The sequence below is a fragment of the Meles meles genome, chromosome 13 (genome assembly GCF_922984935.1).
Source record: "Meles meles chromosome 13, mMelMel3.1 paternal haplotype, whole genome shotgun sequence".
NCBI classification, from domain to species: Eukaryota; Metazoa; Chordata; class Mammalia; order Carnivora; family Mustelidae; genus Meles; species Meles meles.
Window position 1 is genome coordinate 60,776,366 of NC_060078.1, and position 23,475 is coordinate 60,799,840.

The following is a 23,475-nucleotide window of genomic DNA, read 5'->3' on the forward strand; positions in this document are numbered from 1 at the left end:
TTGAGCTTCACTTGGTAGGGGGAAATAGAACAGAGGAGACGAGAAAAGCGGAAGGTAATGAAGATAATGGAGCGTACCATTTATGTTCGCCTCCCTCTAGAACAAGCCTGGAGCTCTGGAACGGACCATTACCTTTTCTGAAGAAGGGGAGTATGGGAGGAGGCTGCAGCCAGTTGGGGCAACGGGGATGGGATAGGAGGGTGAAAAAGAGGTGTTTACTCTCTCAATGCGCAGGCGCAGAAACGAAGCCTCTAGTTCTTAAAGAGATAGGAAGAAACTGACCTATTTTCTATTGAGAGTCTTCTAATAGGTTGTCTCATTACATCAGCCAGACCCAGGATCGGTTCTCTGAAGACAACATTCGGAGGAGCTCAGCTCACCCCTCTGCCCTGAATCATTTTCCCCTACCCACAGCTGGGCGCTAACCCCTTTTAAAAATTAAGTCATTAGTTCATTCCTTCGCTCGGCGGAGACCAATTGAGCTTCCCTCTTCCTGGACTCTTGGGCCACTGTGAGCTCACAGTATGGTGGTGGGGACAAGCAAGTACATGCACAGCCCCCACACGGTGTACCCAGGTGTTGCGGGAGCTCAGAAGAGGAACTGACTTAATCCTCTTTTGGAGAGAGGTGGCAGCCATGGCTTTCCTTTTGAGCTGGAACGTAAAGGATGAGTAGGAGTTAGAATGAGTAGAGGGGAAGTGAAGAGAGCATTCCAGGCTGGTGGGACAGACAGTACAATTGTGGCGAGGGGTGAAAAGGCCTGGCATCTTTGGGATTGGGGAGCGTGAACTGTGTTTAAGGAAGAAGTGAGATTCTTGAGCCTTAGCATAAACATCATTTCCTTAAGGAATCCTTTCCTGGGCCCTAGATGGGCTTGGGTTCTCTTTTGGCCGGCCGTTTGTGCTCAGAGCTCCGTGTAGACCTGTCATAGACACTTTTACATTTATGTCGGTTAAAAGATCTGTTTCACCTTGCGAGGTATGCATGTGAAAGGAGCACCACTCTCATTCGGATCATTAAGATTTAGTATTGTCGATATCATCTTCAACTCCTCCAGCGGCAGCCCAACTTGTAGCTCCAGGGGCTCTTATAATCCCTCTTTCTTTTTCATCATGGAGTGTTGAGATGGGGGTTAGAGGCAAGCCTTTCTTAGGGGACCGCTTGTAATGCCAGCTGAAGCCATAAGAAGCTTCAGTGGATACTGTGGTTCCTTGGAGGATTTGTGGTTATCATTCCGGCTAACCTCAGCCCTTAGTCTCATGACGCTTTCATCTTTGTGTCACACTTGTCAACTGCTAGCAAATCAGCAGCCACTATTTCATCTGCTGTCCAGACTCTGGGGTCCATGGCCCCGGCAAGATCCACTTTCCATATCTGCACCTCTCAAACTTGAATTTCTGCCACACACTCTCTCTCCAAACCATACCTCTACCCCCTAGTACCTCCAACAGGAACCAGAGGTTAGTAGGCCTATGATAAATATTTGTGGGATGAATGAGATAGGGCCCTACATTCACAGAGTTTAAATTCTGGTTAAAGAAATACAATAATAAATTCAGTACATACACAGGGTCTCAGTTTGTAATGTGCCATGAAGGGAGGAAATCAAGTGATGTGATAAAGAGTAACCACAGCAAGGAAGGGCCACCTCAGATGGAAAAGTAAGTAGCAATCTGCGAGTGAGCCACGATAATGGTATGGCCTAGGAGTGGAGACAGAGTCAGTGCACCTTTGCTGGTGGAACCATCATTGATAACGAGTAGAGGGAGGGGGTTCCTACCTGGCACAATTGATAGAGTCTGGGAATTGTGAGTTCAAGCCCCACGTTAAGCACAGAGATTACTGTAAAAATAATAATAAAAAAAATAGGGGCGCCTGGGTGGCTCAGTGGATTAAGCTGCTGCCTTCGGCTCAGGTCATGATCTCAGGGTCCTGGGATCGAGCCCCGCATCGGGCTCTCTGCTCCGCAGGGAGCCTGCTTCCTCCTCTCTCTCTCCCTGCCTCTCTGCCTACTTGTGATCTCTCTCTGTCAAATAAATAAATAAAATCTTTTAAAAATAATAATAATAATAATAATAAAATAAAGGAGTAGAGAGAAAGGAAGAAATGAAGACTACTAACTTTTGACCTGAACAACCAGGTAGATGGTGTCATTGATTAAGTAGGGAAGACTGAAAAAGCATGAATCAAAGCTCCATTTTTTTTTTTTTAAGACTTTTATTTATTTGACAGAGAGGGAACAGAACACAAGCAGGGGGAGTGAGAGAGAGAAGCAGGCTTCCCACAGAGCAGGAAGCCCAATGTGGGGCTGGATCCCAGGACCCTGGAGTCATGACCTCAGCCAAAGGCAGACACTTAACGACCAAGCCACCCAAGCACCCCACAAAGCTCCATTTTGAATATTTGAACATGTTTTCTCTCTCTCTCTCTCTCTGTCAAATAAATAAATACAAATCTTAAAAAAATTAAAAAGAGTGGGGCTCCTGGGTGGCTCAGTTAGTTAAGCGTCTGCCTTCAGCTCAGGTCTAATCCCAGGGCCCTGGGATCAAGCTCTGAGTCCAACTCCTTGCTCAGTGGGAAGCCTGCTTCTTCCTCTTCCTCCACCTGCTGCTTCTCCTGCTTGGACTTGCTGTCTCTCTGTCAAATAAATAAATAAAATCTTTTAAAAAATGAACATGTTAAGTTTGACCATTACAGGTCCACATGAATATGTCAAATAGTCAATTGGATATGTGGGTTTTGAAGCTCAGAGGAGAATTCTGGGGATATAAATTTAGGAATCCTCTGCATATAGATGGTGTTTAAAGGCATGGGACTGGATGTGATTTGGAGAAGAGACTCAGGTCTGAGCTATGGGGCTCAACGTTAGAAAAGGATGAGTATCCAAGCAAGTGCTGAGCAGTGGCCAGAAAGGTAAGAGGAAACCAGAAGAGGATGAAATACCAGAAGGCATGAAAGGAACAGAAAAGGAAACAGGCCCAAAGAGGGGAGAGGACCTGCTCAAGGTTTTTGAGATGGAACAGTTGACAACATTCAGAACTCAACCAGTGGCCAGAAAAAAGTTATCAGAATGCCCGCCTCCTGTTTATTTCTGGATCCCATTTGTGTGCCTTGGCTCTGGGTTCTCACCTCACCCAGCCTTAGACTTCAACTTCCCTTAAACTTGAATGCACCCTAAAACATAGAGGCTGTCTCCAAACCTAAGACACATACACACACTCACCATGCTCATCCATCCAATCATGCAATTATTCATACAATTATTGAATACCGATTATATGACAGGCCTCAAGAATAGGATGGGGGAGGGCAGGAAACCTAGTCTAGGCACTCAAGCAGCCCTCAGGAGCTTATGGTATCAAAGAAGACAATGACTCAAATAAATATACAGTAACAAACAGAGAAGTGCCACAAAGGAAAAGTATAGGGTACCATGAGAACCTGTCACAGTGTCGACTTGTTTAGACTATGCGTGTTATTCATAGCATCTATCTTTCAATGACAAACCTTTACTATGTCCCAAGACAACCCTGGGCAGAGACTTGGGAGACTGGGTCTAGTCTCTATCCTCCTATAAACTCACTAGGTGACCTTGAGCAGGTCCTCTCCCCTCTTTGGGCCTGTTTCCTTTTCTGTACAATGGAAGGCTGAGAGAAAGATTAGACCACAGGTTCTTAACTTCAGGTCCATGACCGGGCTTCGGGGATACAAAAACATATGAAAAAGTGTGCATTTTTTTTCTTCTGGACATTGGGTCCATAACTTCCATCAGATCCTTCAGAGGGGCTGTGACCCAAAGAAATCCAAGGACTTACGGAGCAGATAGTTGTGTGATAATGTGAGCAGGAAACACAGATGACAAAATGATGGATTCTGGAAGTAAGTTTTTCTTTCTTGGACACCACACTCCTCCGTTGATCTTGTCAGTGTTTACAGTGATGGAAGAGAAAGCCTGATCCCCCCACTATGGATAGTGAAGCTTAGCCACCACATAATAGTACCCTAGAGAAGGATGGGAGGAACCTACCACCGGTGGCCCCTCTCCAGAAACAGAACAAAGAAAGGTAGCCATTCCACATACGAAGTCTCTATTACCCTTTGTGTCACTTGCTCCATGGGGTCTGGGTCCACCCCATCCGATCCTTTATCATTCTTGGCTGGAGTAGACACACAAACCACATCCATATTGGACGTAAGTTCTCAAAGGAACTTTCTTTAGAAACTAAAGGGAATCCCCTGCAAGGAAAGCACTTTGAGGTTAGCTAAGATGTCTATAAATTAGAAATTCTTGATTCAAAAAAAAAATTCTTAATTCAACTTGTAAGAATAGCTAGCAAAAAGACAGCTGATTTGGTATAATCTCTGGATATTAATACCCTGTCTCTCATCTCCTCTAAGGATGTGGAATAGAGATTCACATGGGGACCTCTCTGAGGTCAGGTAGGTTTCCAATCCTTCCGGAACCTGTGTCTCGATCTCCTGCCAGGGGTAGGCTGTGCTATGGGAAAGAGAGGCACTTTCTTGGGAATCTAAAAGGCTACAGGTGCAGGAATTAGTGTTGTGAGGTATGTGTGGAGTAGGAGGGACAAAAAGTCAGAGACAGCAGCCTGTGATAGCCATTGTGTTTTATTGGATTGGTGTATTTTTTTATTTTACAAAATATACAGAGGAACCAAAAATGCAAAGCAGTCAACAGTGTTCTGATGGGAAAGGGGGCTCCCTCAGGGCCTTCCCCTCAGATCCTGACTGACTGGGAGGGTGAGCTAAATGGAACGAGCAGGTTTATTAAAGGGTGGCAGCATGGCAAGGGTGGTCCCTGCCTTCTAGGTGTGTACGGGGGCATCTCTGGGTAGACTGAATAAAGCAAGAGGACACCCTAAGTAGGAACTGAGGAGGCTATGTGGGGTGTTGGAACAGAGCCTGTGTAGATCAAAGATTCTAGTGAATGCCCCCTCACAGGCATGCTATGCCTGCCTCCCTCCTTCCCATTTCTTCTAAGGCATCCATCCACTGGATGGTCCCTGACTCACTCCATGCCTCCAAGTCTAGAAGAAATGGCAAATGAGAACTCAAGTTGTAGCCATCAGGGAGGGTAGGCTAAAACTTTGGCAGATACCGCTGGGACATCTGCCACCCACATTCCCCTGCTGCTGCCTGCACCCCCACAAACAGGAAGGAAGGAGAGGAAGGAATTCCAGGCATGAGCCAGACATCAGGATCCCAGGCTCTCCTGGAATACTGAGGAGAGTATGGAAATTTCTGGGGCATTTCCAAGGAGACAGAGTCTTCTGAAGGGCCTGGAACTCATATTCTGAGAGCCTGGGGTGGCAAACCTGTGGAGCTCAGAGCCATAGTCTGGCATGCCTTGAGGTGTCACTGACAATCTCCAGGCCTTTCTGAACTCTACCCCAGCCATCTATGATCTAACCACCTGGCTCAGGCCTTCTTGTCCCCCTCCTACAAGGCTCTCAAAGGCCCTGGTCTGAAAGGCCAGTCAGTGCCTGGACAGAGCAGACTGTCTGAGAAGGAAATCTTAGAGGAAATGCATATGAGGTCAGGGATAGGGAAAGCACCATAGCAGGAGACATTTTGTCTAGTGTTGTAGTTTCTAAAGTGGCGATGGAAGGTGGAGAACCATTTATTTCCTATAGCAGGGGTACCCTCAGCACTGAGTGTCAGGCAGGAAGAGGGTGGGAGCTGTTGGGAGTTGGGAACACTCCAAAGATACATTCTACCCATGCCCTGGCCCCTTTAGCTCCAGCAATCTGGACCACTGAATCCCCAGGCTCTTAGATTCCTATAGCCCCCAGGGCTGGGCTAGGATGAGGACAGACCTGGGAAGAGAAAGACTAGTTCCACCTGCACTAGGGCTAAAGTATGGTCCCCCCAGGACAACTGACCCCCTTTCCTAGGGAGCTAGATGACATTGTCAAAGAGCTGCATGGACCTCATGATGTTCTCGTCCTGTAGCCATGGTGGGGGAGGGGCAGATTGGAGAGAGAGAGAGAGAGAGAGAGAAATAAAAAAGAGCTTATCAGCGACACAGAGAGGGACATTCACCTGAAATCGGGACATTCAGAGACAGAGGCAGCAAGGAAGGAGACACCCGAGAGATCTGAAGTAGGGAAGGGACAGTCCTCCCCGAGTTGTGAAGGAACTGGACTCAGGAGTGTGGGCAAGTTAGGGAGATGATACTCTCCCCAAAGGAACTTTCTCTTACATCACTGAATTGGACCCTGAGTCCAGATCATGGAAATGTGGCTGGCAGAGATCCGTACCTTTTGGCAAGACTCAATGAATTCCTCAATGGTCACCACGCCATCCTTGTTCCTGTCCATCTTCTGCCAAAAGGTAGTCAGGTAGAGAAAACAGGAGGGATGACAGGAGAGAGGAAGGCAGAACTCAGTCAAGTTCCCTGCCAGGACCTTGCCTCCTTCCCTTCAATCCAGGACCCTCCAGCCTACCCAGTCCCAGGCACCTGGAAGAAGCTCTCCACATGCTCCCTTGGGGCCTCCTCTCGGAGTGCAGGATAGGTATACTTGCCCATCATGTCATAGATGGATTTCATGATATCAAGCATTTCCTGTTAGGCCAAGAGAGAAAAGAATCCTTCCTCAGAACCTCCAGGCTCCAAATCAGGAGGCCTAGAGGGTAGGGCAGACCTCACCCCTCGCTGATGAAGCATGCGTGGGTCACATTTTCCGCCTTAGGGCCCTTTGCACCTCCCCACACACATAAAAGCTCTCCAACTCTTCAGCTGCCCCACACCTCCTTGGTGATGCAGCCATCCTTGTTGAGGTCATACAAGTTAAAGGCCCAGTTTAGCCTGTCGTCTATGGTTCCCCGGAGAATCACCGACAAACCAGCCACAAAGTCCTGGGAAGGAGACAGGGGAGATATTCAGATGCCCTTTACCCCATCCCCAATATGGGTTTGGCCTGTGGATCCTGGCCCGGAAGCCCCAAGAAACAGGCCTCCCCGACCCACCTCCTCCAGCTCACCTCAAAACTGACGGAGCCATCATGGTTGGTGTCAAAGGCATTGAAGAGAAAAGTGGCATATGTGCTGGAGTCTGTAGGATAAGGGTGGATAAGTTTGGCTTTCAGACAGGAGAGGACTTCCTCCTCCTGTGGAGTTCCCCCAAACCCCTCTTATCACTTGGCATTCCCAGCCCTTCCAGAGCCCTCTCCCCAACTCAGCCTAGAGATGGATAGTTGCTTCATCTCAGGCCTTGCCCCCTCACCTCCTTGAGGAAAGAACTGAGAGTAAATCTGCTTGAAGTTCTCCTCATTGACAATTCCGCTGGGACACTCCTGGGAGGTGGGGGGAGAGTCAGAAACCAGACTGAGGGCAGAACAAAACCCCATTCCACTCACCACCACGGACTCCCTCCCAGAGAAGGAAAATATTTCTGTCACCAGGGGCTCACCATGTAGTTCTTTTTAGGAAGGCAAGACTTCTCAGTGCACAAGTTTGAAAAACACAGAACTAACCAGCAGGCCAGTCTACAGGCTCCACCTTGCCTCAAATCGGCCAGAGCCTCCCGCTATAAGTCTAGGGAAGAGGGGTCCCTCCCCCTCCCCTTTCCTCTCACATTCCTAAAGCATCCAGGCCAATCTTAGAAGTCCTGGATAGGCCTCTCCCCTCACCCAGTTTGGCCCTGCTTTGCACTCACATTCTTGAAGCCCCGGTACAGGACCTGCAATTCCTTGCGCGTGAATTTGGTTTGCTCCTGCAGCTGTTCCAGACCCTCTGGCCGGTGACACACCGTGGACAGTTCAAACTCATCCTCCACGCTGTCTGCAGGGGGCAGTGTGGGGGGACAGGGGGACAGCCGCGCCTCAGGCCCAGCCTCCATGAACCCTCTTCAAAATCACCCACCCACCCATCCTCCCCATCTCTAACACCAGAGATCAGACTGCCAGTTCCCTGGACCCCGAATATCAAGGCAACGAGAAGACGCTGGTTAGCTTCCAGGTCTATCAGTTGGCTGGACCCATCAGCAAGCCTGGCCCCAGAGCCAGGGGTCCGACTCATCGCTGGCCCCTGGGCCCTTGACCTGGTTGAAGTGGAAGGCCTCCAGCCCCATCTTCGTCCCAGAAAGGGAGGGGTAGAGGAACCGGGTTCAAGAGGAAGTGTCTTCCTTCCTTCTTGGAAGGGTCCAAGCTCTGGGCCTTTCCCCACTGCAGCCCCACACCCCATCAGCTCAGCCCCATACTTGCCCCGCCCAGATCCTTCCCTCCAGCCAATCCCCGCCTATCCCAGCCATGCTCGAGCCATGCCCCGCCCAGCTCCAGCCAAGCCCATCCAGACCCCACTCCTACCCTGCTCCGGGTAAACCTTAGCTAAGGCTTCGTCTATGGCCCTATTTCACTCCTGCCCAGCTCCCAGCATCCAGTCCCCAGGCAAGTGCCCCCACCCCACTTTCCCGAAGGCCCCCGTCCCCGCCCCCACCAGGAAAGTAAGTCACCTGGGTCCAGCGGGCGGGGTCTGTGGGGGCGGAGGGAAGCTGGGACTGCTAATGCTGAAGGGAGCGAACTGTCACCAAGAAAGTGGAAGACCCGGCCAAAGGCAGACACACACCTCGCCCCTCACTCAACAGCAAATCTCACAGACCTGCGTGTTACAATGCACACACCCCACCCCCGCGCGCAGAGGCACACATAATGAACGAGCACAGACACACACGAAACAGACCCCACGCACACATGTATGTGGGACTCACGAATGTCATTTTCCGGAATCGCCCCCCACGTGGGACCCAGTGGAATGAAACACAATGACACTCTCAAATAACTACAAATGGGTCTCCCTGGCTTGCAAAATTCAGTATGATCCTATGGGGTGGGCAAGGCCCACACTGAGGAAACAGGCCGGATACAAAGTGAGGCCACTCAGTTCGGGACCAACTAGGACTAGGAAACCCAAGTATCCTGGCATCTGGAGGAAGGTGGGCTCCATCCTAGGCACCTGCATCCAGCGAGGTCAGGGCAGGGGAGACATGCATCATGAGGCCCAAAATATTCCCCGGGGCGGGCAGGGGGCCACAGACGCGGGCACTATGGCACACACAGACCTCACAGCTGTCTGGTCTTGCCCCGCCACATTGGCCATACCCACAGTCTCAGGCCTCAGCCCTGCCACTCTGGCCACGCTCAGACACCCGGGGCTCACTCATTTTGCTGATCCGTGACGTCCACAGACACTTGGGCCCCGCCCCCCAACTGGCCACGCCCTCACATTCCGCGGGCTCCTGGCAGGGTAGCTGGGCCCTCCCCACACTCGGACCTACCACCGCCCACCCCCATCGAGGTGGGGCGCGCGCACACACGCACACACACACACACACACACACACACACACACACACACACAAACACGCAGGCTCCCTTCTGTCACATTGGTCACACCCCGACACATACGGGCCCCGCCCCCGGAAGCACAGGAGAGGCACTTGCTTTCACTGACTGAGGGCAGGGCCTGGGGCCCGCAGCAAGGCAGCAGCTTGAGGAACCGCTGCTTCAGCGCTTTTTTAGTGGGCCCTGGAGGGTGGCCTGGGAAGAGAGAAGACCCCAGGAAGGCACATTAACCTCCACTATCCTTCCATCCCCCTCCCCACCATCACAAATCAACCCTGAGGGCTGGGGTATTGGGAGAGGACTGGAGGAGAATGGTGACAGTAGCTGGGGCTGGGTTAGGGAAGCCCAGTGGGTTTCACAGGCATAGAAAGTCCACTCAGGCATCTTGTATAATGGGGCGCAGTTGGGGACAGTGAGGCCACCAAGGGGAGGTGGCATTGGCCTCCGCGGCTGCTGACCCAAGGCCCTTGGCTCCAGTGCTATAGCTGGACCTCTGAGTGTGATGTCCAACCCAAGTACTGCCTGGGTAGGAACACCTCTATGTCTCTGTCTCTCTCTCTCTCACACACACACAGTGACAAGCACGTATAGTGACACACAGAATGAGAAATCATGGTGATGGATGCCATACAGAGACAGCTTGATACCATGCGACTCACTCAAACCCAATGGCCTAATTAAGCAGGCCCCAACACATGCACACACACACAGATACACACACACTTTGACACAGGATTCCTTAATACAAACATGTACAAATGTGGCCTAGGAAAAATGACACACACATATGAGAACCCACACAGGCCTTCTTACATGCTGCATGATCAAACCATACAAAAACACATGGGACATCATGACACGGTGTGTTAAGGGCAGTATAATACACTGTGACCCTGTAACATTATGACACATATCGAGGTCACCACGACACATAGCCATATCATATTGTGACTTAGGTGCCCATGGCACCCAGATACCCAAGACTGCACATCACCAGCAGAACCCCTGCTTGTTCTGCCCACCCTTCCTTATATAACTCCTCATCCCATTGCACCTAGAATCTCCCCGCCAGTGGAACAAAGTTCCTCTTCAGTTAAGTCATCCACCCTAAAAGTGTGTCCCCTCCCATGTCTTTGAAGGTGATGTGATAGCAAACTTTGAAGCAATAACAAACCTTGGAGATGAGTATTTTTTGTGACGTGGGGCTATCCAGAGCCACTGACCACAGTTCCCCTCACTTCCCCTTATTTACACCTGTGTCCTACAGCTCTAATTGCATCCCAAGGAGGACTCTGCGTTGGTGTGCCTGTCTCCCAACAGCACGCACCTCCAGACTCCGGGATCAGAGTCCACAGTGCCCTAGCACACTGACTGGCCAACTGAAGTTGGCCTCGGTCCATTCCTGGAGGGGCCCAACTTCCTTGGGTTGTAGGTTACTAGGGCATCCCAGCTCCCATGCAGGCTCCACCCCCCAAAAGCAGGCCTCACCCTTCAGGACCAGGCCCTGCTCCCAGGAGGTAACTGCTTAAAATAAATGCCTCACCCTCCAATGCGTCCTCCCTTCCCCTCCCCCTGTAGAGCTACGGAGAAGTAGGAGGGAGATCGATGGCGGCCTGGCCCCCAGCCCAAGGCTCCATTAGCCCCGGCTTTGGTTTCCCAAACCGGATTGCGCCTGGGGCCTCCGGTCGGTCGTGCGGTTGCAGCTGGACTGGGAAGGATGGGGGAGGGAGACGGCACCCCCCCCACTAACCTCCCCATCTTCACACTTCCCCCCTTTCCCTGGTCCCCTCCCTGCTCCCAGGACTCCATCTCCTCTAGGCTTCCCTGAAATGTGAGAGGGGAAAGGGCTACCTTCAGCCTACTGAACACCTGGGTTTCCTGAATGACCCCTCTTTCCACCAGTCTAAAGGGCATGGCATGTCAGAGCCAAACTGACTTCATCCTTTCAGGATTGGATGAACCCCAGTTCATCCAGGACCAACCCTTGCTCCTAACCTCACTCTGATAAATGCAGCAGAGGACAGCAGGTGATTTGGGAGTTTCCTGCTCCTACTGAACCCTAGAGCAGGCAATTCATTGGCCCTTTCTCTTGTCTCCACTTCCCTTTCACATCTTTCCAGTTCTCCCTGGTGTCTACCCTATAGCCCTCCTATCATGGTTCTTGCCTATTTTCCTGTCCCTGGTGGAAATGGAGAATATGAGCTGCACGGTCTGTGTGAAGAGGGAGAGGCCAAATCTCTCAGGGGAGGCAGAGCATGCTCCCTTCTCTACTTCCAATATCACTCTCCTCTCTCCTCACTAGACTTTGGGGTGATATGGAGAATTGATTTCTCATTCCCAGTGTCCAGGTCCTGGAGATTCTGAGACAAACTGGGAAGGCAAGGGGCCTAGGAAGCAAGGTCCCTGATATGTTCTACCCTTCATTCTCTTGCCAGAGCTGATCTATAAACGTCTCATTCACAGTGCTCACACTCCTGTCCCTCCTAAGCCCACCCCCATCCCAAGCCTTGGGTATGGAGCTGGTATTTCCTCAGGGAACTCTGAGAGCAGTCACACACACAATCCAGTACCCCAGGGGCCCAGCCACACAACCTGCCCCCTCAGGCACAGTCATATTCTCCATCTCACAAAGCCACATACCCTGTCCCTCTGACACATTAAATCACATCCCCGTCACATACAAAAGCTCACACAGTCACACACTTGGTCCTTTTTCACACAGACGAACACATGGTCACACCCCCTGTGTCTCTCACACACAGTCCATGCACACTGTAACTTACACCAGCAAGGATGGAGGTGTGGAGTCACACACGTCTTCAGAGCCACTGTGGGCCCCTGGCCCCAAAGGGACTCCCCCAGAAGTCTGGTGTTATCTCTGGATCCCTGGAACCTCCTTTCTCTACTCCTGATAGCTCTGCCTGTTTCCAGACCTCTCCTCATATCCCCAATAGAGTCCCCTCATCTCCATACCCCAGTCCTCCCATGCTGTGCCCCTCATCACCCTCCAAAACACCCTGGCCCCTGGCCCTCTCTCTTCACCTCCCTTAGACACCCAGCCCCCAGATTCCCTCACCTCCCCCAGAAGCCCCTTCCCCACACCCACTCCTTGAATTTCCCTCTTTACCTCTCTCAGATGTCCAGTTCCCCAAACACCCCTCCTCACCTCCCCCAGATGCCATATCCCATCACTAACATGCTTACCCCTGCCCCCAGTCCTAAAAGCAGGGACCCCCTCCCCAGCGCTGCGGGGTAGCTGCTCCTCCAGTCAGCAGCCCAGACACAGCCAGACACCTGGGTTACCTTCCAAGGAGACAGGCTCAAAGAGGCCAAACTGCTCCAGGACCTTGACAAACAGAGCGAGGACCACAAGCACAGCAACCATCTCCAGCCCTTCCAGGTTCATGGTGGGCCTGGGGCATGGCCGACACCCCCCTCCAGCTGAGGCCCCGGCACACTGGCAGCCCTCCTCACACCACCTCCCCCTCAGGCTCCCCAGCAGGAGTAGGACCGCAGCAGCCTCCCTCCCCCTCTCCCTCCCAGGATCTCCTCCCTCTCCCGCCCCCTCACCCCGCCTCTGCCCCACACACCTCCCAGCCACAGCCTCTTCTTCTTTCCAGGGCCACTTCAGCCTACAGACTGGCATCTCCTCAGGAGACTTTGGCGAGAAGGATATGGGCCAGAACAGGCCAGGCCAGAGGAGGAAGGCGGTGACCCGCCTCTGTCCCTGAGGACAGCTTCCCCCAGACACCTTGTGGCTACTCTGTGCCAGAGGGAGGGGGCAGAGGGAGGAGCAAAGCTCAGGGAGAGGGCAGGGAAGGGCAGTGTCTGTGTGTGTCTGTGTGTATGTGTGTGTATGAGGGAAACTGTGAGCCACGCATGTACAAGTAACAGATGTATGTGGCAGAATGTAAGTGGCTAGGTGTTTTCTTGTGTGGGTTCCTGTGTCTGGCTATGTGTGTCTCTGTGTGTGGTTTACACAGAATTGTGTATATGGCTGCTAGGTGTGTGTCTTGCATATATGGGTAAGTGACCTGGGTGTCCCTGGTACGCGTGTGTGAGTGCACTGGAGTGTTTCTGAGTGTGTAGGGGTTATGAGGCATATGTGTTTAGCAGGGCTGTGGGATGTGGGTTTGAGGACTGATAGTAGAGGTGTGTCCTGTATTAGGAGTATGGGTCTGCAGTGATGGTGTAATTGTATCTGCGTGGAGCTGTATGAGAATATAAGTGGGGAGAAAGCAGTGACCTCTCCAGTCGGAGGACACTATCAACATTGATCTGTGGTTGTCATGGTGACCATGAGGCAGAAAGCACTCCCCTTCCATAGGCCATAGGCAGGGAAACTGAGGCCCAAGGGAAGGAGGATTAAGTCCAATAGTCTAGCGGGGGGAAAAGGCTCCTTAGCCTTATCAGGATCCTCTGTGGAGGGGACTTATTGTGGCTACATTTCCCCTCCCCCACCCAGATTCAAATTCCTTGGGAGCAGAGAGAGTGAGCTCCTCCCTTCCTCTCACCCAGGATCTGCAAGCCTTGCCTACTTCTTGAAAATCGTTACTGAGTTGATGGAGAAGCTGGAGTATGAGAGAAATCTGAACCCTTGAAGGAAACCATCTACCTCTCCCGCCGGAGCATTCCTGGAGCCCCTCCCCCATCCTCCCTCCTCCTTCCCAGTAGTGGTGGTGGTGGTGGTGGCTGTGTGCATGGGGGGGGGGGGGGGGCGGGTATGCATATTTGTAAGGGGGCAGAGGCCTGCAGAGCCAGTGAGCCAGCAGACAGGAGCCTCTGAACTGCTGCCACAGCTGGTGAACACTGACTGAGCACTCACTATGTGCAAGATAACATGCTATGTGCTTATTGTCATGATCATACTTCTAAAAATGTTTAACTGAAATTCAGATTAGTTAACATATAGTGTATTATTAGTTTCAGGAGTAGAATTTAGTGATTCATCAGTTGCATGTAACACCCAGTGCTCATTATATCAAGTGCCCTCCTATCACATTTTTTTTTTAAGATTTTATTTTTTAAAAAAGATTTTATTTATTTGACAGAGAGAGACAACAAGAGAGGGAACACAAATGGGGGGGGGGGTGGGAGAAGGAGAAGCAGACTCCCGGCTGAACAAGGAGCCTGATGTGGGGCTCGATTCCAGGACCCCGGGATCATGACCTGAGTTGAAGGCAGACCCTTAACCGACTGAGCCACCCAAGCACCCCTAAGATTTTATTTTTTAAGTAATCTCTACACCCCACATGGGGCTCGAACCTAAAACCCCAGAATCAAGAGTCACATGTTCTTCCAACTGAGCCATCCAGGTGCCCCCAGACATGATCACATTTAATTTTCATAATTAACCTATGAAGGAAGTACCATTATCTCCATATTACAGGCGGTGAAACTAAGGCAAAAGGAAGTTAAGAAAAATCACCAAGATCAGTAAGAGTCAGAGCCTCAGTTTTAACCCACTCTGACACACTACACTGGTTCCCTTCTTAGACAGCTTGCCCAATCAGGAGGCCAGGTTAGGGGGGCTGACCCCAGAGGGAGCCCTCCCTCTTGTCCAGCTCTGGGATGAGTGTGTCTCCCCTCCAGCTGGGGGGTGAAAGTCTGGGTGGGGCTGTCCCAACCACTTCATTTGAAGCTCACTGATCTGCAGTTCTACACGGCCACCACTGGGGGTCAGGCGTCCATCTCATACCTTATTTTACCCCTTCCCTAATACCCCACCCCACAACATCCCTGGAAAGTGTGGAAACGATGGGAGGAAGGGTGTGCCACAGGATGGCTTGGTCCTCTGCTTGCCCCTCTACCCGTCCTGCAGGAAGAAGTCAATCTAGAAACTGCTTTTGGTTTCCCACACCTTAGAGGTTATGGATTTACGGATGAAACCACCAAATATCTCCCTATTACTGCCCAAATTCCACACCTGGCATTTAATTCCCCCTACCCTCATCAGCAGATTCCTTTCTTTCCAGTCACTTTGGCCTCCTCACTGTCCCCCAAACACATCAAACTCGGTGCTATCTCTGTGCCATTTCTCCTGCTGTGAATGCCCTCCTTTCTGTTCTCCTTCTGTTCTACAGTTCTTATCTAACAGGATCTCCAGTCGTCAGCAGGCTCCCAGCTACCTGAATTTCTAGTGAACTCAATTTTGGGCCTTCAAAACTTAGCACCTAATTCTGTAATGTTATTAAGTGGGAATAGTAAAAGGAGGAAGCATAGCATGGTAGGGAACAGAGTGGGCCAGAGTGCCAGGTTCCCTGGGTTCAAATCCTGGTTTTGTCAGTTGCAATTAACTGGGCAAGTTCTTAACCTGTGTGTGTCTCTGTTTCCCACCTCATATGGTTGCTGAGAGGAGTAAATGAATTAATGGAAAGATGTTAGAATAACTCCTGGCACAGAATGACTGTGAAGTGTTTGCTACCATTATTAATAATAATATAACATCTCCTCCCGCTTACATTTCTATAACCCTTAATTAACAAAGCATTTCCACAAACGTTTTATCTTGATGGCTTCTTATGACAACCCTATGAAGTCGATAGAGTCAATAGTATTGTGCCCATTTCACTGATGAGATAAAGGAGGTCCATAGAGATAAAGAGACCTGCTTGACTTCACCTAGCCAAGATGAAAGGATGCATATTTGATCCCAGATCTTTCTGGATCAGTCCTGTTTCCTCAACTAGATTCCAAGCTCCTAAAGGGCAAAGATGTTTAAAAGTTTAAAAGTTAGACTTAAATAAATTGAATGCCAGGCTCTGATCTGATCTGATGCTTGTGGAACAAAGGTAACTAAACGGGGTTCTGGCTTCCACGGGGTAAGGAGAGACAGCTGAGACAGGGAGAGAGAATTTTAAAACTTCTATTCATTCAAAATGTATTTGTTATGTGCCTACTACGTAGTAGGCACATAACCACTATGTGGTAGGAACTATTCTAGGCAGGCCAAGAAATGCGCTATAAAAGCTCACTTAGGGACGCCTGGGTGGCTCAGTTGGTTGAGCGGCTGCCTTCGGCTCGGGTCATGATCCTAGCGTCCTGGGATTGAGTCCCACATCCGGATCCTTCTCGGCAGGGAGCCTGCTTCGCCCTCTGCCTCTGCCTGCCACTCTGTCTGCCTGTGCTCTCTCTCTCTCTCTGACTAATAAATAAATAAAATCTTTAAAAAAAATTAAAAAAAAAAGCTCACTTAACTGTAAAAGTTCTCTAACTGGGAGGTCAGGAAAAACTTGGAGGGGGTATTTTTTGAGCTTTTTTTTTTTTTTTTTTAAGATTTTATTTATTTGTTTGACACAGAGAGCACAAGCAATGGGAGCAGCAGGCAGAGGCAGAGGGAAAATCAGGCTCCCTGCTGACCACGGAGCCTGAAGATGCAAGGCTCCATCCCAGAACCCCGAGATCTCGACCAGAGCTGAAGACAGATGCCTAACCAACTAAGCCACCCAGGTGCCCCTGAGCTGGTTCTTAAAAGATGGCTAAATGTCAACAGTCTATCTTAACAAGGGATCCACATTTATTGAGCACGTTTTGTGTCCTGGACACTTTACATATATTATTTCACTTAGTCCTCATAATACACCTGAGAGATAGGGTCTATTACTCCTTTGTTTACAGCTGACATGGTCAGAGTGAGTAGTAGTATACCCATTTGCAGATGAAAGAATTGAGGCTCAGGGAAGTGATTTTCCCAAGATAGCACAGATGATGAAGGATGGATCAAGACTTAAACCAGGACCAAAGATCTGCCAGCCTGTCCTTCCAATGTGTGTGGGGGTGTCAAGGAGCCTTGGATGACTGTACCTTAGTTTGTGTTGGGGGAGCCGTACGTGATAAGACCAGAATGGCTCAGATTCCATGGAGCCTTGCATGCCAAGCCAAACTATCTGGAATGAAAGAGGCAGCACAGTCACATCTGGTTCTCCGCTGCTGATTCACAGATGGAGAGATTGACAACCCCGCACGCTGTTTCCCTGTCCCTGGACCCTCCTCTTCTGTCCCTCACCCTCACCCTCAACCTTCAGAGACCTTGACCCAGCCTCACAGGGACTCAAGGTCCTTAATTAATAAGGCCTCTGGTGGGAAGGTCTGTAAATGAAAGAGTGAGTTGTTTTCCAGACTCTGCTTTCTCCCCACTGAGAGACTTTTCAAGTCTCAGGGCCCAAAGAGAAACTTGCTCAGATCTGTCCTCCCTAAGCATTCCTGTATCACTTAGCTCTTCACCCAAGGGACTGAAATCTTAATGGAAGCACTTCAGCCCTCAGAATGAGGGCTCAAGGGAACACTATCTTGAAGCATTAGGTGGGCCTTCCTTAGGTCCCTCAAATCTCACTGCAGAGATACTCCTAACATTATGTTGTTTATGTCTCACAGTTCAAATGCGGAATACTGCCTTAAGAGGGAACCTGCCCTATGTAGCTGTACCATTTTCATCTGTTCTTGACCCCCCAGTGAAGACCCCAGCCAGTGAGGATGCCAGAGCTCTTCTCTCAGTCCCCCAGCCCCACTCCATCCCCAGCCAGGCCAGGAGACACAGCAGCCCCCAGCTGCATTAGGTGATTAATGAACTCCCTAGGCTTTGGGACTATTTTGGGGCCTGGAAGTCATTCCTGCTATGATTGAGAGCTGGCCCTGCCGGGCTCCAGCCATCTGTCACTGGAGACAGGTCCAAGCGGGGGGCTTGAGGGATGCATGTTCCCCAAGAGACTGCCAAGCATAGCTCTGGCTCAGCCCTATCTCCCTTCCTTTTGGGGAACACATGGCAAGGAGAGGCCTCCAGGGGTTCAAGAGGATACCGTGGAGAGAGCCAGAGAACTACAGATCCCAGACTGCCATGGGGCTAGGTTGTTTTGGTCTCTCCAGGCCAGGTGGGGAGATGATGTTAGGTTCTGTGGGCCTTGCCCAGGCAGCCCTAAGGAAATCCAAGTGGAGGTGTGTGTAAATCTCAGCAGTACCATGATATGATATTCACAATCCACATATCATAAATTCCACACATCCCAGACCAAGGTCCAATCTTGGGAAGACTACAGAACTCACTTAGTGTGACTCAGGAACCCTCAACCCAACCCTAAAGCATAGAACCTCAGGTACATGCAGTTTCAATGTCACAGAATCCCAAAGATACACAACCCCAAGGATGCACAGACCTAGTGATCACAAGCTGAGTGATGCATAGCCTTGTTCATACAGACTCCCGGAGATAGATAAAGTGGTGATACACAATCCTTATGCCACACTAGTCTATTCATCCCATCATTCATGAACTCACTAGCTGAGGTCATGTTGGTCCTGTCCCACCTCAGGATTTTTTCCTTCTGGACACTGACCCCCATCATCTTAAGATCCTGTTAAACTAAGCAATTTAGGAAAGGGTTGTGCCTCTTCCCTGTTCTCCTGCAAGCTTCCTCCTTTTATCCCTGTGAGGAGCCTTGCCCCTTGCATTCACCTGCTTAAGGCCCCCTCCTCTATCCTCAGTGAAAAGCCCGGCCTCATCCTCCATCACTTGAGGGACCATAATGCCCCCGATCGATCCTTTCCTCTTTGAAGACTTCTATCCTCCACCTTCTCTGTAAGAAACCCTATTTCTAGCTCCACTCTGTCAGGGAGCTTGCCCTTTAAACCCTTTCCTTTGAGGGATCCCGCTCCCTCCATCTCTGAGGAGCCCTTCGCCTCCCCACCCCGTAAGGTTCTTATCCCACTTCACTCACTTTTTGAAGGGTCCAGCCCCTTCCTCCCTTCCTCATACCTGGCGACAGCGAACCAGTCACCAGCTGGTAGAGGGATCTCGCCGCCTGCCCCAAGGGGCTCCGGCACCTGCGGGGGCATCGGTTCATGGTTCTGCTGAGAGCACACTGGCCAAGCTCCGCCCCCAAGGCCCGGGGCGGTCGGGTCTCCGCCCCCACTCGAGTGGGCCCTGCGTGGGCGACGCGGGAGGGCCGGACCTGCAGAACCAGAATCTCGCACAGCAGAGTTTTCTTCCGCTCGCTGTCTCCTCTGGGCTGCAAGGGGAAAACGCACTCTGGCCCCGTCATCTGAAGCACCCATCCTTTAAGTTCCTGGACTGGGCGGGGCGGGGTGGGGGAGGGGAGGACCGACTCTCACAGCCTTCTTTGGGAATGTTTTCTGGATTTCTGGTGGGGAGGGGAGGTACCCACGGATTGTGAAAAAGGAACTGGACGAGGGGATGATGAATCTTATTCTTTATTGCTCCTCTTCAGCCCTTCCTTCTCTGCCTGTCGCACACCTCCTCCTCCCAATTTGGCACGGAGAAGCGAGGGGTGGGGGTAAAAGGACATAGTTGTCATGGCAACTTCCCACACTTCCAGACTTCCTAAACCAATGGGAGAGAGCAAGAGGAAGGAGGAGGAGCTGGACATCGTAGTGGGGTGGTAAAAAAGAGGCGGCTCCCAATCCCTTTCCCTCATAACTTTGTGTTTTGTGTCCCTCTGCCTTGCTCCAGTGGCTTCACATTCTCCCAGCGTATGCCGCCAGCCAAATGCACTTAGAACAAGCTCTCCTCCCCTCATTCCCAGCCCCGACCCTTTCCAGGATTCCTCTTTATCGGGCTGTGCCCAAAGTAAACCCTTTCAGGACCCACTGACGGCTTCAAACTGCCGGGACAGCCTACAGGAGAGACATAGTTCCACTCCCCCGACTGGGATCCTGTATTTTTGGCTAAAAATCCTACATTTAGGATTTAGGCGAGAGTCACCTCTAAACTCCATGCAAATTTTGCCCTCGATTTGGAGGTGACATTCCCATTTGGAATCAGCTCCGTAAGCATGGCAGCTCTACGACCACACGGGGGCGCCCCAGACTGGGGAAACGATATTTAGGAACAGAGACCCGAGTTCAGGCCTTGGCCAGCCAGATTCCAACTCTCTCCTCACCGTCCCCAGCCCTTTCTTTGCTTCGGGGTTTAACAGGACTGCCACTGATTGCTGCTTTTTCCCACCACGCGGCGCGTCCAAGTAGCCCTCCCAGGCTTGGAAGACCAGAGGGGGTAGATCTGGGGCGGAGTGGAGCTCAGATTCTGCGCACACACCCCCCCCCCACCCCGCCCCCAAATCTCTTCCAGCTTTGTGTATGGAGAAGTGGAGGAGTAAAGTGATCAGGGGTATACCCAGGATGCCTTGATGACTTAAGAACTCCCTCTCTGTCGACCTAATAGACCAGATGAAGCCAAAGACCACCCCCATACCCATCACAGGAATCCTGCCTGCCCAGGGAAGGAACTTTGGGAACTAGGAAGGCAAGGCAGTACATCCATCCAGAGTGCTCTTCAGCACCTCGGACAATGATTCCCCTTCAGGCTTCAGCTCAGGCATCTCAGGGCACCCAGCACTTTATATCACCTTATTAGGGGGAGTCCCAACCTCAATTGTCTGCTGCTGTAAGATAAGCCTTCCTTCGAAAGGAGAGCTCCTGGTAGTGCTATTTCTACTTTCCAAGTCATGTGTGGAGCTATGTACAGTGAGGATGCTGATGATGAACACCATTCTTGGCACTAGTCAACATTTGACCTATTTCTCTTGGGAGGCAGACGAGCAAGATGTAGTATTCTCTATTAACAGAGATGAGAAAAGTGAGACCCAGAGAGCAAAAGTAATAGAAGGCTCATTCCTGCACCTTCCAATACAAGTGCTTCCCACTTTCGCCCAGTCTCTATTTCAAACAGGCAAGTGGGGAGAGAACGAGGAACGATTCCACTAAAGGGGAGAATCAATTAAAGCAGGAAGCAAACACTGACTAATGTGGTGCTAATGAACGCCCTGGGGCCTTAAACTCTCAAGGATCCTGAGTTGGTGAGAACAGAGGTCAAAGCAGAATGGGACCTTTGGATTCCATCCCAGTCTGAACCACATCTGGGGTGCATATCTGGGGCCTGCTTGGGCCAAAGGGCTCTCTCCCTTCTGGGAGTCTCAGCATAGGAACTAGGACTTCCCCAGGGTCAATGAGAAGGTGAGACATTTTCCTAAGGCATTAGATCCTAGTCCCGTTTCCCATCCTGGAGACTTAACCTCACTCCCCTAGGGACAGACAAGGATCAAGGGCTCCCCACACCTCCCCAACTTGTTTCAGATACAAGAGACAGTCTCCCTCCTCCCATTCATTGTTGCAGTTCCTGGGCAGGTTGCACAATGAGACAGAAAACACACACACATGGAAACGTATACAAGGTGACGCAGTCACCCACACAAACACGTGGGTCTGTCTACCAAACCCAGGAATATGTGAGGGCCCAGGCGTACTCCATACAGCAGGAGATAGAGCATGCCTGGGCAGCAAAGTAGTCTGGGGAAGCCACATGAACCTTCCAGGCCAAGAGCTTCTATCTCTGGGTCTGGAGGGGAAGCTAGATGGGATGTTTTCCTTCAGGATTGGATGAAGTTCTTAGAGGGTGGTTGAAGGTGGTTAAAGGAGCTTCAGTTGAAAGAATGATCTCTGAGTACTTTCCTGGGAGCGGGGCAGCGGGAGCGATGACCCAACACTAAACAAAGCCTCCCCAGAAGGGCCAGGTGCTGTTCTTGGGAGCCAGGCTGGGCAGACTCTAGAGTCCCTCCTTGGGTCCACCTGGACTGTTTGTGGAAAATGCAAGGAAGCAGTGGTATGTGGTAAAGGCCCCCTTCTACGCCAGGAAACCAGAGAGGCAGCAAGGGTAAGACGCGTCATAAACAGAGAACCCCACTGCAGACATTGCCACATGAAAGTACACAATCAGCACGAAATGCCAATATAATCTGCGTAGTCTCACAAACACAATAAAACCTACTTTAACAAATGCTTGCCCCAGGAGGGTCACAGTCAATGAAGTCTTACAAAGAGATATACCCCCCATAAAGGGAAGCCCTGACAGTCTGATAGTCACATGTCACTTGATACAGAGTCACACACTCAAAGCATAAAGCTGCACATAGAACAGAGACACATGGTCAAACAACTTCATTAGTACAAGAGTCCTACACAACCTCACTCGAACATCCGACAAGATCACAGAATTGCACAGCCAACAAAAACACTCACCCTATCACCAAGCCTAGGGCACATGGCGACCGGCTGAGGGAGGCGCACACACATATACACACACAGACACACACAGAGAATGACAGGCGCTCACGCACGTAACACCTCCCACTCCAGACACTCTCCTAGCTTTGTGTCACACACGCCCACACCTGCTGCCTCTTCCCACCTGCCCGCCTGTCTCCCCCCCCCCCCCCACGGGACCCAAGGCTTTAAAGCCCACTGTCCTGCTGCCCCGAACAGCCTGGAGGGTGCCTGGGAATGGGGCAGAGTGTGAGTAAGGGCCTGGCCAGGGTCAGATAGGCTTAAGGGTCTGGGGGATAGAATCTACGCACCCTCCCGCGACCCCCGAGTCCCTGACTCACCTGTAAGCTGGTCATAGGATCCGTCCAGATCTCGGGAATCGGACAAACTCTCCTTGCGGCCTTGGCCCCGCATGGCCCCCGGCGCCCCCGTCCCGTCCCGCCTGGGCCGTGGGAGGGGGCGCCGGGTGGCCAAGATAGGGCGCTCACACGGCGCCCCCTGGCGGCGTTGCACGCTGTCTGGGCTGGGGCTGTCTGGGCTGGACTGGGGTCCCGCTGCGGGTTCCGGGGCAGGAGCAGGAGGCTTGGGCAGTAGGTGAGCGCAGAGCCGGAGGCAGAGCGGAGCTAAGCACCAAGCCAGAGCCAAGCCGCCTCTCTCCTCCCGCCCCCTCCCCGCGGCTGTCACCGCCGCCTCCCCCCTTTGGCGCTGCCGGGATTGGCTCCCCCTACCCCCGCCCCCTCCTCTTTGCCGCTCGAGGGAGGAACCCGGTGAAAGGGTGAGCTGGGAAGTGCGGGGAGAGAGAATGGTACTCCAGCAACACTACCCCCTAAACCTTAAGGTATGGGTCCTGGCGGAGGGAGCAGGGCCAGAAAGGACACTGAGGAAATCGTGACACGCCCCCCCCCCCCCGACCCCGCCCCAACTCTTAGGCACTCCTCCCACCATCAGCACTGACCAGGGTAAGTCTATTAAGTGTCCTTTCCAGGTCATTCTCCATGTCAGCCCCATCTTCTCTATTGTTCTCCTCCCATGTCTGGGTCTCGGCCAGTACCCACCCTGCTAGGAGG

The 23,475-nt window shown here is 51.5% G+C and overlaps 1 protein-coding gene across 3 annotated transcripts; it reads right to left on the minus strand.

The window, feature by feature from the left end:
• Positions 1–4,612: 4,612 nt before the first annotated feature.
• Positions 4,613–23,270, minus strand: KCNIP2 (potassium voltage-gated channel interacting protein 2). Of its 3 annotated transcripts, XM_046027883.1 has the most exons (10): positions 22,750–23,270; positions 9,458–9,553; positions 8,471–8,524; positions 7,676–7,800; positions 7,244–7,313; positions 7,002–7,072; positions 6,769–6,876; positions 6,479–6,583; positions 6,279–6,341; positions 4,613–5,964 (listed from the first exon to the last, which is right to left on the minus strand). In XM_046027883.1, the coding sequence occupies exons 1-10, from the start codon at positions 22,820–22,822 to the stop codon at positions 5,917–5,919; spliced, it is 813 nt and encodes a 270-aa protein (XP_045883839.1). In that variant the 5' UTR covers positions 22,823–23,270; the 3' UTR covers positions 4,613–5,916. The 3 variants fall into 3 exon arrangements, with proteins under 3 accessions (XP_045883839.1, XP_045883841.1, XP_045883840.1); XM_046027885.1 differs by lacking the exons at positions 8,471–8,524; positions 9,458–9,553 and having other exon boundaries at positions 22,750–23,269; XM_046027884.1 differs by lacking the exons at positions 8,471–8,524; positions 9,458–9,553; positions 22,750–23,270 and adding an exon at positions 19,107–19,289.
• Positions 23,271–23,475: the final 205 nt, after the last annotated feature.